Here is a 13844-nt window from a genome sequence, read left to right on the forward strand (position 1 = left end):
CCTCCTTATATGCCATGTTTCTCATTGAGGGACTTTTTTGGAGATGATGACCAAGAGCCCCCCTAAAGCTGTATGGGGCCCTGGGCCTGTGTCCATTGCCCAGTTGAACAATCCATCAGTGAATAGCACCAGTCAGAATAACTGTGACTGCTTCACACTTCCTTGCGATGACACATGCATTCCAAGCATTCATGTATGTATTGAATAAGAGCCACGGGTTCCAAAAGCCATCTGGATGCAAATGTACCCATCGAAACCTATAACGAAACAAGCAACAGATCCCGTGATTGGATCACTTGTTGCCTCTGTTCTTATTGGCCGGCTGAGGTGTCAGTCCGGGCAGCACTTTGCGGGTTCCCTCCAACCCATGACTTCACGCCACTAATCTGCTTCCTATGCACCAGCGATACGATTGTGTCGCAGCGTCCCTACACGCTGACCAAGCATCTGTCGGGATACAAGCTCTCCCTCTCTCCCCCTCTCTCTCTCCCTCTTTCTCTCGCGCCGTGCTCGTCCCCTGCCGCCCAGGGAGCCATCACGACGGCGCATCTCGACGCGTACATGGAGCTCCCGCTGTCGTCGTGACTGTTCACCCGCCGCCTCTCACCGCCGTTGAAGCTGCCGCAGCGTCCACGCGCCACCGCGCGCTCTCTCCCCCGCAGCCATGGGCACCGTCCTCTCCATATCCCCGGCGACCAAGAAGGCGTCCATCATGGACGCCGAGCTCGCCAAAAACGACAAGAGCCTCAAGCGGCACTCGATGTTCGTCTCCCTCTCCTGGAAGAAGCTGGTGTCCAATTCGGCCAAGAAGAGTGCCAAGAAAGTGACCCCGAACCCGCTGCCCGCGCGCGACCTCCCGTCCGGCGGCCAGGTGGCTCAGCTCAACAGCGAAAACAGCAGGAAGACGCACCAGACCGAGGAGAGGAAGCCCAAGGCGCCCATCCCGGTGCCGGTGCCCACGGTGCCCACGCTGAGCAAAGAGGCCCCGGTCCAGAACGGGAGGCTCGTCACGGTCCAGAAGCAGCCCAGCAGCCTGTCTCTGGTGTCACCCAGGCGGATAGTTATACAGGCGTCCACCGGGGAGCTGCTGCGCTGCTTGGGGGACTTCTTGTGCCGCAGGTGTTTTAAACTGAAGGAGCTGAGCAGCGCGGAGGTGATCGTCTGGTTCCGCAACATCGACCGGACTCTTTTGCTCCAGGGCTGGCAGGACCAAGGCTTCATCACGCCGGCCAACCTGGTGTTCGTGTACCTGCTGTGCGAGGACACGATAGCGGACGGCATCGACAGCCTGGCCGAGCTGCAGGGCACCTTTCAGACCTGCCTGTACCTCGCCTACTCGTACATGGGCAACGAGATCTCGTACCCGTACAAGCCGTTCATGATGGAGGCGAACCGGGAGGTCTTCTGGGAGACGTCGCTACGGATCGTCAACAGGCTGAGTGCCAAAATGCTGCAGCTCAATGCGGACCCGCACTTTTTCACCGAGGTCTTCCAGGACCTCAAAAACCAACGAGATACGAGCGAGGCGAACCTGGACCGCTGACCAAAAAGAAAGAAAAAAACACACACACACAAGACCAGTGGGTTTTTTATTTAAAAAGATGAATGTTTTGCAGAATCACACAACTGTGGTTTTGAATGTAAGAGGCCGACGTGGAAGGCTCGTCGCGTCTGGGATGAATCCCCCCCCCCCCTCTCTCCCTCCAACGATGTTAGACGACCCCGGAGTGGCGTTTATAGGCCGCCGCGTAGGAGACTTCATATACATGCATGCCTATGGTCCCTTTGTCCTCTTTTGTCTTTTGTCCCCGTTTTCGTGGCACGGATCACGTCCTACGTGACGCTCAACCCCCACCTTCATTTATTCCATAATTAGCCTAGGTGTGTACGTGTGTGTGTGTGTGTGTGAGAGAGGTGGAGCTGTCCGGGGTGCTGACCTGTGCGGCCGTTTGTCCTGCTCTGCCTGCTATTCGAGGCGCCTCGCCACAACACAGCGTGGCTTAAGAGGACCAGAGCAAACCAGGTACACCTTCAGCACATAAGCCTAAGCCTTGTAAGTACAGGTATATACTGCATATTGTGCTTTTTTTAGATTCTCTACCAGCTAGGTAAGCTGTTCAACACGCAGCAGATGACCCTGTTGCTATAAAGGGGAGAAAACCCCATGGACATCTATTGGTATCAGAGGTCTGCTGGTGATGTGTGTGTCTTCATACCTGATTAGAATGTAACTTAGTCCAGCGTCTGTGATCAAAACGAGCAATTTGTCCTGTAAGCCACCTCCAACTGAATTAGGATAAGTTCTGTAGGTAACATTCGATGGGCCCGGCGGGTCGACGCGTGTCTCCCGTCTGGGACGTGATGAACTGCACGATAAAAAAAAGGCCCATACAGCAAGATTCTCAAACCCAAGCCACCCGTTGTGTGTTGCTGTTCAATACGACGCAGAGGCCAACGTTAACTAGAGACCAAATGGAATGTACAGATTGTAAGAGATTGTTTTAAAATCTCACACGTGCCAACTATCCACTACTCCTGGCCTGAAACGTTGTGGTTTACATATTCCACATTTTAGGTGTGCTGTGTATTTCGTTTTGAATCTGCCTGTTTTTTTTTTGAGAGGAGGCTGTCCAAGAGCGTAATGATCAACTGGTTGTTCGTGGCCTGCTCTGTAAATGCTCCGTGAGTTCCGCTGGGTTTAAATCACCCCGAGCGCAGTCAGTTCAGGGAGGATGTCTCCTCGCGATGTAAATATTGAATGTGAACGCTTCGCTATTAAGTGACCCATCGTTTGCACACGTCATTGCCGCCGCGTTCTATGAGCTGAGCGCGATGTGACTCTTTGAGCTTATAGGGCGACCTCGACAGTATTTATTCAGTATTATGCTTGTGAGTGATCATTGTGATGTTGTGCTGTGAGTCCATTGCTTGGATATAATGCTGCTATTTTTGCACAGTCGTGAACAAACATTTGATGTTTTGCACAGTGGTGTAACATGAGGGTTGTGTTCCAGTGTCTCCCCGTCAGGCACTGAGGTCTTCTCCGTTCATTTTGCCGTTAGCATCAACAGGTTTCGCTCTACAAGGAGCGTGTGTGAACTAGGTGGGTTTTTTCCTCACACTTTTCTTTTGTGTCAATTATGGAAAGTGGTATTTAGATGTGCCTGTTGTCTGTGGTTGCACCACAGTTTGCATTCACTATATGTTGATAAAAGGTCAATGGAGTAAGTGTTTATGGTGACAATGATGAAATAAATCCAAAATCTATTCAAACGCATCCCTTGTCTGTCACTCATTGTTTTGTTAATGTAATCCTTCAGCCCGATGTTCATGTAAGTCGCTTCAATATAGGCACGACTTATGGCCCATGTTTGCACAAATCTTGCACTTTGCTGAAGTAGTAATTAAGTCGCACATCCTCTTATCCACTCGCTCCGCCCACTAATCCCTTGACACGCCGTTATGCAACAGAAATAAGTCCACGGCGAACATGCTCACCGGGACGCTGCCGTAGGTCTCTGTGGGATTCAAACCCAGGCGTTGTTATTTATATTTATTGATATTGACACAAAGGTAACATGTTTGGGGGGTTTTATGCACGGGACTTATTGTACGTCGCTTTGGATAAAAGCGTCAGCTAAATGACATGTAATGTAATGTAATGGGACAAGTTTTTAAGTAACTGGAATAGTGAAGTAAACGCTCTCACATGAAGGATATTTTTGGTGTCAGTGCGTCCTGGTTGTTCTGAATGAGGCCACGGCGCTGAAATGGGAACACGAGGACCCAGCGGAGATAGAAAGTCAAATATGTTAGTAGAGGGATGTGCATGAATTATTCTAATCAAAACTCGTCCCACACTAGGATGCACATCATCAATCGCAACCTCATTAGATATACAAATAAATAGACTCAACACCATCATTTTACATTAAATCAAAAAGCTGTTTCAGAAGCTTTCTTGTTTTGATGCGTTGATGATTCGCTGTGTGACAGAATGGAGCTGAATTGATACAGGTTTTCTCCTGATTTTTTATGAATAAGACACGTGGGATGGAAGGCTCCTACATGTGATTGGTTAGAATCTGCTGCAGTCTCAGAACCGTCTGTGACTCTCTCTCTCTCTCTCTCTCTCTCTCTCTCTCTCCTCTATCAGTGTATGTTTCACAAGGACATACAGCATCTATTTACAGAGCAAAAATCAAGAAAGGCCGTCAGAAATGGAACAGGAGGAAAACACTGAAAGGTGGAGAAAGAGGAAAGAAATCAGAACCAGATGTCGAAGCCACAATGTAACATCAAAACTATTCAGAGTAACAACTGCCGTAGCAACGATTCATTTAACGAATGGATTTCCACTGCAGATTGTGTGTTAATTGTGACGTTTCGTTTTGCATTCTCACTGTTATTCGAACATTCTGCCGCATGCAAACCAAAGAGCAAGAACGTTCACCCACAGGATCCCGTGAGAAAGCGTCATGGCGGTCAAATGAGTTTTTTTCCTGCAAAGGTTTTATCATTGTTTTCTCAGTTATGTAACGGCCTCCCGGGGGGCAAAGCTGGGAGCCTTCTCCGTGTAATTAATATTCAACCCATGTCTCCTGCACATCGGTCTGCCAGCCTGCCTCCCGCAGTCGTCTCCATAGTAACGGGTAGGTGAGTGAATGAGAGGACGGACGGGATGAGCCGCGTGGGCCCGTGAGTGGGTGGAAGACGGCGCCCACGCGGTTCCGGTGAGCCGTCCGGCCACCGCGTCTCCTCCGAGGCACCTGCCAGTGAACCTCGGGCGCCGCCCCGTGTTTTTCCCGCTCTTCTGGATTTTCCCTCTCTGCTTCTTCTCGTGAGTCACGAAAAAGAGAAGAGCGACGCGACGGTTGATCCCCCCCGCACAATCGACGTCAGACCCACACCTCCGTCCAAACATCATGACCCGGTTGTTCCTTGGAGGCTGCAGGCCTGAGGTTGTACATAATGCCGCAGGAGAGTCTTCTCCTCTGTATCTTTGGTTGTTCATTTTAAATGTTGCAATATGATATCAAACAATAAGGCATGTTAAACGTTATCTCCTATTGCCAGGACATCAAATGCAATGCAGCACTTGAGGGTGTACGAGTACATTTGTGTACTCAAAGGTCATTTTGATTGAGGTTTTCCTCAACGTTTAATCACTGATTAGGATCCTTGGGTTTCTGTGACCTCAGAATGAGCCGTGTGTTTTGAATCTTGGCTTCTAATGGTTTGAATTGGTACTTTGTTCGTTTTTGATGACTAAATTATTACCAGTATTCATGTGACTTTACTGTGTCTTGGAAAAGTTCAGTCCATTGATCAGTGTTGTGAGTCATATGTCATGCTACATGCTGTGTATCTTTACATAACTATATGACGTGTGTTTGTATGACATTTAAGTTGTTATGCAATATTTTGCGACGTCCAGGGCGGCACAACAATTCCATCACTCATCACACACCTACACGGTGTGCATTGCTATTGTCTCCTCATAAATCGCCTCCCACCACACGACTCTGCATGATTATTCATCCATTTATTTTCATGTCAAGGTCCAAACTATAGAGACGCTGCAATCCCAGACTTCAAAAGCAAGCATGTACCTATTTTAACGTCCTGCAGTTTTGCCGTATTTGAGATTTTTCAACAAAAAAAAAATATAGCTTTCTGTAGCCGAAGGTATTTTTGGAAGGCTGGAACTCGTAAATATAAACAGCCGGATATCCCGTGTTGTAAAGCTGAACAGCTTGTATGAGGGTCCGTGTCATCCTAACACTCTGTTTGTCATAAGTCCACCGGTTAACTTTCGTTCACTCTCCCAAGGATCCAAACCACAAAGAGGTTTTCCTCTGAAATGCTTTGTTTTGACTCAAACCTTGTTGTCCCTGTAACCGGGGCACGAGACACCGGGCCTACATCTTTTCTCCCCTGAGTTGTTTTACATCTCGCACGTCTCTCCGCTCCCCCCTTTGAGTCTCTCACCCCCCCCCCCCCCCCCCCCTCCTCTCTGGTTCTCCCCTCTGTCTCACAAGTTCTATTCCGACAGCACGTAGGTGTGCTGTTCTAACGTAGCAGAGCCCTCATTACTGCTCTCCCCAGGTGGAAGAATGACTCACTGGCTGCGACACCTCACGTCTCCACACAGATCCCACTGACTGCCTCCTCCTTGTCCCCTGATGATGCCCTTTGGTGTGACAGATGCCTGCCTTACTTCCATAAAAAAAGCAAAAAAACATTTAATGTAAGCTTGAGCAAATGTACATGTAGGCCTTTTTTTTAGAAGGTTGCTGGGAGAAACCGTAACAATGGAAACAACAGAAAACAAAACATACAGAACATGCACAACAGCAGCAAGCAACTATTTGCAGTTTAAAAATAGAAGTGAGCAATGAAGAATGAAGTCGATCTCCCCTCTGTGAGTGTTGTTATCCCAGATTCCCCTTTTTTTCACTCATGTTTTAGTTTGGGGGCCGGCTTAACGTTCAGCCACGGGAATTCAACTTTCCGCTGCAAGATGGCATTCTGTGTAGCGTGACCTGCGGTGATGTAAAGGGCATTTGTGTTGTGCAATATTGGTCACAACCAAAGCTTAAGGTTGTTTGAGCTTAAGGTAGATCGGCTCCAAAGGGACAGCTTGGAGGCTCACTGCCGGCCCCCAGACACAACAAATAGATGTGAACAGGGATCACATCCAATGGACCAAGGCTCAGGGCCGATGTCTGATTTGAGTCAAATCGCCACTCGTCTTCTTTTGGTAAACATGTGTGCACAGATGTATCCTTTTCCACCTAAGTGAGAGTAAAATGAAGATATTCTGCCTTTCATCATCCCCCTCCTCCTCCTCCTCATCATGCTTTTCTCTCCCCGGCTCCTCGGTCCTCTGCATTCACACTGTTAATCCTGTGGATTGCAGCAAAAAAAAAACACCCACCAGGTCTGTTACGCAAGAAGAGAGAAGCACAAGTGCTGAGCAGCTACAAAAGGCGCAGCAGATTAGTGGCAGGGGGGGGGGCGGAGTTGGCACAGGAAGACAGTGAGAATTACGACGTGCAGTGGAAGTGACTCAATCCCTGTTGGGTGAACAACACCTGCATCGCTTCTCTACCGCCCCGACTCCTGGCTGAATACCTGGAGTCTCTCCCCCTGGAGCTTCACCCCGCGGTGCTCACTGTGCCTGCCCGTCTTCTCTCTCTCACTCACACACACACACACACACACACACACACAGTAAGAGAGAGGGGGATTCAGTTGTCAATAGCGACCCAAAGTCTTTCCTGTTGATATGCAAGACGCATATGCGGATGGTGTTGTTGTGAATGGGTAGCTCGCTCAGTCTTTCCTTCACACACACAAACACACACACACACACACAAGCCTGCACCAGGAGCCACACCAACCCTTGTAACGGAGGAATATACTACTGCTGATGTGTGTTTGTACATCAGTGACTTTAAATCGAGCAATGCATATAAAATGTACATTCTATTTGGGAAAGAAGAGGTGAAAGATCTCCAGGTTGCCCTTTTGCTGGAGAACCCCCAATGCAGGACCTCCGGGGTGTCATCCGTCAAAGCTTGATGCAGTGCACAGTGCATCTGACGTGGATACCACTTGATTTAGGACACTAATGGGTGCCCTCCTAATAATGTAGAAAACATGATCCAGGTCTGTGCAATCGGATCACAGCCCTCTGGAGTGTTTTATCCAGCATTAAAAGAAACGTAATTGCAGGCCTTTCAGTGGGGACCCAAAGGGACGCGGTGCCGTAATGGATGCCCTTCAAACTGAGAAGGCATGGTACCCCGTGCCCTCTACTGTGCCCTTCCTGTCAGAAAAGAACTGATGCCATGCACCCGTGGGATCCTTCCGGTGGGTAACACGTGAAGCGGTGCACTAATGGTGGTCCCTTCAATCGAGGCCCCTTCAGGGGGCTCTTCACGTGGAGAAAACGGGACGTTCAGCGCTAAATGTGGCCTCTGCAAACACACGATGCCTCGCCACATGAAGCAGGAGCCCTTTTTATTTGTTTCAACCCTGCCCCTTCGTCAGGGGGAGGATGACACTGCTCTCTGGTGGTGTACACGGATTATGGGCAGAGCACTGCTTTTTTTCGGTACATGTGACCTTGTATGTTTTGTGCATTGAATCGCTTGATAATCTTCAAAGGAGATTTACGTTAATCGCCCTGTGCGGTAGGTGGTTAATCTGGTGTTTTGTTTGCTTCTTCAGAACAAGTCTGCTCTCAACGAGTTATGTGAAAAATAAAATTTAAAAAAAAGGATCCGCCGTTGGAAGAGTTATGGCGCCCCCGTGTGGCTAAAACACCTGTGGCGTCATCACACCATGACGTCATCAGCAAATACACGTTAAAGAAAGTATAGCTAATAAGTAATGACTACTAACCAAATACACAGCGAAATAGAAGTTATCTTTGGATTTAAAAAAAATGTTGGCTACTAATGATACTTGTAAATTCTTCAATTCTTCAATTTTTGAATTGTATTACATTTTCAAACAGAAATTTGTGGTTGTTTTTGTTCACATAACAATCATTGGCCCATAATGGAGCAATGATGGTTATGTTTTATTCCAAATAGGTATTTAAGGTGTGAGTAAAGCTATAAATATAATTACAAATGTACAGTTGAATACATATTTTGTTGTTTTATTAAAATAAGAGTATTATAGTATTGTGGGCCGACTCTGCTGACAAATCGACGGCTTGCTTCAACTTTCATTCTAATCTTTCCGTGTAACCACTTTTCATCATAAAAACCCTCAGTTTATTTATTAACATTCAAATAAGCACGAGCACACACATTTTGTGGAAACACGTGAGACACACAGAACAATGCAGGTGGTTTGTGAGCACAGATGTATTTAAAACCTTTTATTTATTTCATGGGTTTTGTATTGGTTTGGTGGTTTTGCCTACAGCAGGAAGCCGTGTGAACGAACGCAGTGTAATCCAATCCCAAATCACTTAAAAGCAGCAAGAGCCTGAGCCTGCCTCTACAACAGCATACACAATATTTACAGGTTTCACAAAGTCAGTTTCTCTCGTTCGTCTCAAGAGTTTATTTACACAAACGACGACTGTGTTTCTGCACTGGTTTATTTTTATTGCAAGTTTTACTTTCTTATAATAGGACGTTTAGGTAAACTGTGAGTGCAGTGGTGTATATGTTTCAGGTGGTGATGGCTCAGAAAAAGGAATAAAAACAATCACAAACGCCCGATCAGGCCGTTCTACGACCACCAGGGGGCGCCAGTCGTCCAGAAACACGTTGCAGCGAATACACCCACCTGTATGTAAAAACGAGCAAAGGACAGGAGGAAAACACATGGGTATAAAAACACAGTCTCTATTTAATTACCTTATATTTAGAATCATTTTCGACATTGTTCGTTTCGAGGAGAAAAGAAACGCTCTCGCTATTTCCGAGTTGAGTTTAAAGAGGGTGCCACGCGCCGTGCGTCATTTCAATGAGACACGATGTCTTGGTTTAAAGGTTAAATGGGGCTAAAGGCCTAAATCCTATTTTGTTTGTTTATGTACAAGTCTGAGGCCTTCTCGCAATTACACGTTAACATTAATGCTGTTAAATCTGTCGTTACATTTCGGGGGGGGGGGGGGGGGTTAAATCCTAACCAAACGAATGCATCATTCGCCGCTGTCGCCTCTCTTCGTTCGTTGCCGTTTTTACGGTGTTTGTCGGTCATTTCTCCACAGTCAGTTGTAGTGGCCGTTGATGCTGGTCAGGCTGTTGATGCTGTTCACGCAGCCGATGTGGGACGGGGACACGGTGCCGAAGGGCCCCGGCGGCTGGAGGTTGTGGGTGTGATACAGGGCCGACGGTGGGGTGCCGGGCCAGTAGGAGAAGCCCGGCGGCCCCACCCCGGGACCCACCAGGTTCAGTTTGGAAATCCCGGCGAAGGGGATCGGGGAGAAGTTCCCCTGGAACTTGTAGATGGCCTGCTCCGTGGTGGACGGCTGGCACACCTGCGCCAGCCCGTGGAAGTCGAACTTGTAGGCGTAGCGCTTGCCGTGCACCTTGGTCATGATGTTCTTGTCGTAGTAGTAGCGCAGCGCGCGGCTCAGCTTGTCGTAGTTCATGTTGGGTTTGCTCTTGCGCTCCCCCCAGCGCCGCGCCACCTCGTCCGGGTCGATGAGCTTGAACTCGCCGTTGGTGCCCTCCCAGGCGATGCACGACATGTTGGCGCTGTCGGAGAGGAGCTCCAGCAGGAACTGCCACAGCTGGATCTGCCCGCTGCCTGTGGGGGGGGGGGGGGGGGGGGGGGGGGAGGGGGGGGGCAATGATTGCATGAAAATGATTTGTTCTTTTATTATCAAGAGGGATCAGTAAACACAACACATTGGGTTGGGACGACATGAAACGCGCCTGTTTAAATGCTACATAAATGGTTTAGTCTGGGTTTTTTTAATTTGTTTAGACCGCGCTGTGTTTTTGCAAACGCAAAAATAATATAAGACTAACATTTAAAACACGTCAATGCACTTTGAACTGAACGTGCACTCCATTTATAAAATGGCATTGCATCCCGAGGAGAACTCTTTCTTTCATTGGATAACCTGTATTTAAATGCATATCGTGTTTTCATTAAAGTGCATTGTATTTATTGATTGGTTGTATAGTAACAAATCAATCTAAAATCTACATGTATGTTACATCTTCACATGTTTCATATGTTTTTAGAAAGCGCCGGGTTTGAATTATTTTTCTATCTGAATGTAATATTTAGTGTAATTCGTTTTTACATATCGGTTATGAACCTAACGATAGATGAGACACATTTTCAGATGACATTATTTTGGGGTGTGTAACCCTGTGAGGGGGTGAGACGAATAAAGTCAAATTAGTATCTGTGACCGATAAACTACCGACTATCAATTAGATCAGAATAAATTAAATGACCCTTCAAACAAAATGCAATCAAACTAATAAATTCATTTTAATGTTAATCTGGTAATTGATTCCTAAATTATTCCTTGGGGGGGGGGGGGTTACCAAGAGTTTTCTTTAATAACACTAGAACACAACTGCAATTACATTTTTTTATCCACCGTTAATATTTAATCAGAAATAATCGCAGATATTATATATTACAGTATTGGCTTCTATCATGTAATTTAAAAAAATGACATTAAATAACTGTGATAACGTGTATATTTATTGGGTGTCCTGGCGGTCAGTGATTACTTACCTTTCTGTACTCCTGTGTTTAGTGGACCCCAAGATGTTCCTTTGCTTTCCTTCAACAGAGAATCTGTTGGATCTGAAATCAAAACACACACATCGTCACCACCACGAGGAGTCTGCCCCCCCCCCCCCCCCGCCGAGGCCCGCTGCCTAATTCTTATCTATCATTGGAATAGTCTATGATGTTGTTTTTCTTGGAATCAGTTCAAAATACTCTTATTTTCTTATTTGGCTTTGCTGGGTCAGGAGAACAACTTCCTTGTTTCTATTTCGAAGACATTTATTTAATATCCGCAAGAAAGAATAAAAAATAGGAAAAATAAGGTTGAAAAGGGCGAATTCAATCCGATAGACCTAATGAACCTGTTTTCAGTAGGACATCTTATAGAAAACTGTTATAAGCCGCGGTAAAAAAAAAAAAAAAATCAACCAGACCGGTGCGTTGGATTCGAAACCAAATTTAAAAAAACTTTAAAAAACGGCACAATCTCTACAAACTGTCCAATTGATTAAAAACTCATGATCGGCTCCTCAACCGGTCGCAGTCGAAGGCGAAACTCGCGTCGTCTCCGCGGTCTCCCTCTCCCCACGAGCCAGGAAACGCGTCCAGGAAAAAGGATTTCCGATTTCCGACAAAAGAGCAACGCGGGCTTCCACGTTAAAAAAAAAACCACAAAAGCGGAACAATGCGCCGCGCGGGCACGCGGAGCGACTCCAACGGCACCGCGCCTCGCGCCTCGCTTCCATCCTTCCTTCCACGGGACAAAATGACGAACCTGAGAGATACATGTTGAACATGAGGCTTCCTCCGCCGTCCTGTCTCATTGTGTTCGCTGGTTCAGAATGGGTTGGATTTCATTTCGTTTCGTGGCGGAGGAAAAGATTTTTATTAAACTTTATCTCATAACTGGGATCTGGAATAAATGCGGGTGGACAGATTGAAGTTTCCAGGCAACTGTCACTGGCCCCCATCTCTGAGACAATATTCAGACAGCAATTTCCCCTGCTGCATTGCTTTAATTAAAAGAGCAATTTACCTCTGTCAGCCCGCCTGGTGCCCACAATAAAAAGAGGCTGATAGAAATTGGGCCCTTATCAATCCACCATCACAGTTTAATAAAGTTTCCGCGTTAAGATCTGAGTTTCTATGGTGAATTGAAGTGTTTGACATGGAAACCAGTTCAGATCCTCCTCACTTTTCTGCCTCTTTACCTCTGGGCAAACAACAAAGACCTATTTTGTGTTGGGAGAAGAATATTTACCTTGAAAGGGACGCTTCAGTGCACATGAGTAAGCAAGGACATTTCCTCCCCCATGACCTTCTGTTTGTGGGTTTAAGGTTATATAGCCTCAATCGGGGGTTGTAACTTTAAAACCTGATGCTCAGTGACATTGTCATTGTTCTCCTGGTGTTTTCCACAGGTAGCGGCCTGTGTGAAGCTGTGTTGGGCTCTATTACCTCAGCATTAACACCCTTTGTGATTATTAGTCCTTTTATTAAAACTCTGCTATTTGTAACTGAGCAGGTTTTTCCATTTTCAAAGATGTCGAGGCCAATGGCGGCAAAGTTGAGTCCTATACCGCATGGAACTGGGATCATAGCCTTTTCATGATTGTTAGACATTGATTTATATCGCCCGTCAATCATAATTAACACACAATCTCTTTGACCTTGTTCGGCTTTATTGTTGTAAAAAGCTCTCTGCTCCTGTGTTTAAACCAAAGAGAGGATTCTTTGAACGTTTGTGCGTTTGTGCTTGTCTGGTCCTTATATGAGAGCGACAACGCAACAGACCCATTTAAAAAAAACACTGAAACAGAAGCACAAGTACCACACTGAAAGGGGTTCTTCTGTGTCATCTGGCATCTGGTTCGGTCCGGTCCAAACAGCTGCTGCAGCCCTGCAGCTGTGTCACGACACGTCGTTGTTTCAAAGAGACGCAGAGGAGGAATCTGTCAACAACACTTTGACCGGAATAACTCATGCATTTACACTTTGAATAATTTAATACATGCGTCTAATACACGGCCTTGTAGTGACTGAATTGACAGTAAAATGTGTGCAAAACATTCATAACATTATTTCACCTGACTGAGCTCCGCCCATATGCAAACACACATAAAGTACACACATATATACTCAGGCTGTATTGTATGACAGGTTATTTTGTGTATTCGTCGGCTGCTGATTCTGAGGGAAGAAAAAAAAAAGAAACAGATGCATCAGATTTAAAAGGTCTTTGAGTGTCTCATTAGTTTAAAAATCATAGCTGTATGATATCTCGGTTTTCTCCTCACAGACAAAAGAGGAGGAAATCTCGTGCAGCCGATCAAAGCAGAATTAATTAGCCAATACCCCCCCCCCTACCCCACCCCCCCCGTGTCGCTTCGTCCTGGTGGAGAAGATGGAGAGATTTTCCATTCTTCACACGGAGGCGGTTGGCCTCGGCTCACAGTCTCTGTGCCACTGGCGTCCCAGACTTGCTTTAGCTGCCTGTGTCCGAGTAAAGAGCCGCAGGCAACTTAAAACAAGCCTCGGACGCCGGGCCGTACGGATCCAGGTGAGGCGGCGGCAGAAGGCGACAAGTCCACTGAGAAACATCAGAAAGGCCC

General features: G+C 46.8%; 2 protein-coding genes across 4 annotated transcripts; one reads left to right on the plus strand and one right to left on the minus strand.

Annotated features, from left to right (window-relative positions):
- The first annotated feature begins 330 nt into the window (after positions 1-330).
- LOC119228957 (cyclin-dependent kinase 5 activator 1-like) lies at positions 331-3277 on the plus strand. The gene has a single exon (XM_037488965.2). The coding sequence runs from the start codon at positions 665-667 to the stop codon at positions 1541-1543; it is 879 nt and encodes a 292-aa protein (XP_037344862.1). The 5' UTR covers positions 331-664; the 3' UTR covers positions 1544-3277.
- A 5400-nt stretch (positions 3278-8677) lies between these two features.
- fev (FEV transcription factor, ETS family member) lies at positions 8678-13569 on the minus strand. Of its 3 annotated transcripts, none has more exons than XM_062565217.1 (4): positions 13320-13569; positions 13064-13138; positions 11236-11307; positions 8678-10284 (listed from the first exon to the last, which is right to left on the minus strand). In XM_062565217.1, exons 1-4 carry the CDS (start codon positions 13363-13365, stop codon positions 9743-9745), a joined length of 735 nt encoding a protein of 244 aa, XP_062421201.1. In that variant the 5' UTR covers positions 13366-13569; the 3' UTR covers positions 8678-9742. The 3 variants fall into 3 exon arrangements, with proteins under 3 accessions (XP_062421201.1, XP_037344865.1, XP_037344863.2); XM_037488968.2 differs by having other exon boundaries at positions 12008-13138; XM_037488966.2 differs by having other exon boundaries at positions 13064-13569.
- Between the last annotated feature and the right edge of the window lie 275 nt (positions 13570-13844).

The sequence above is a fragment of the Pungitius pungitius genome, chromosome 10 (genome assembly GCF_949316345.1).
Source record: "Pungitius pungitius chromosome 10, fPunPun2.1, whole genome shotgun sequence".
NCBI classification, from domain to species: Eukaryota; Metazoa; Chordata; class Actinopteri; order Perciformes; family Gasterosteidae; genus Pungitius; species Pungitius pungitius.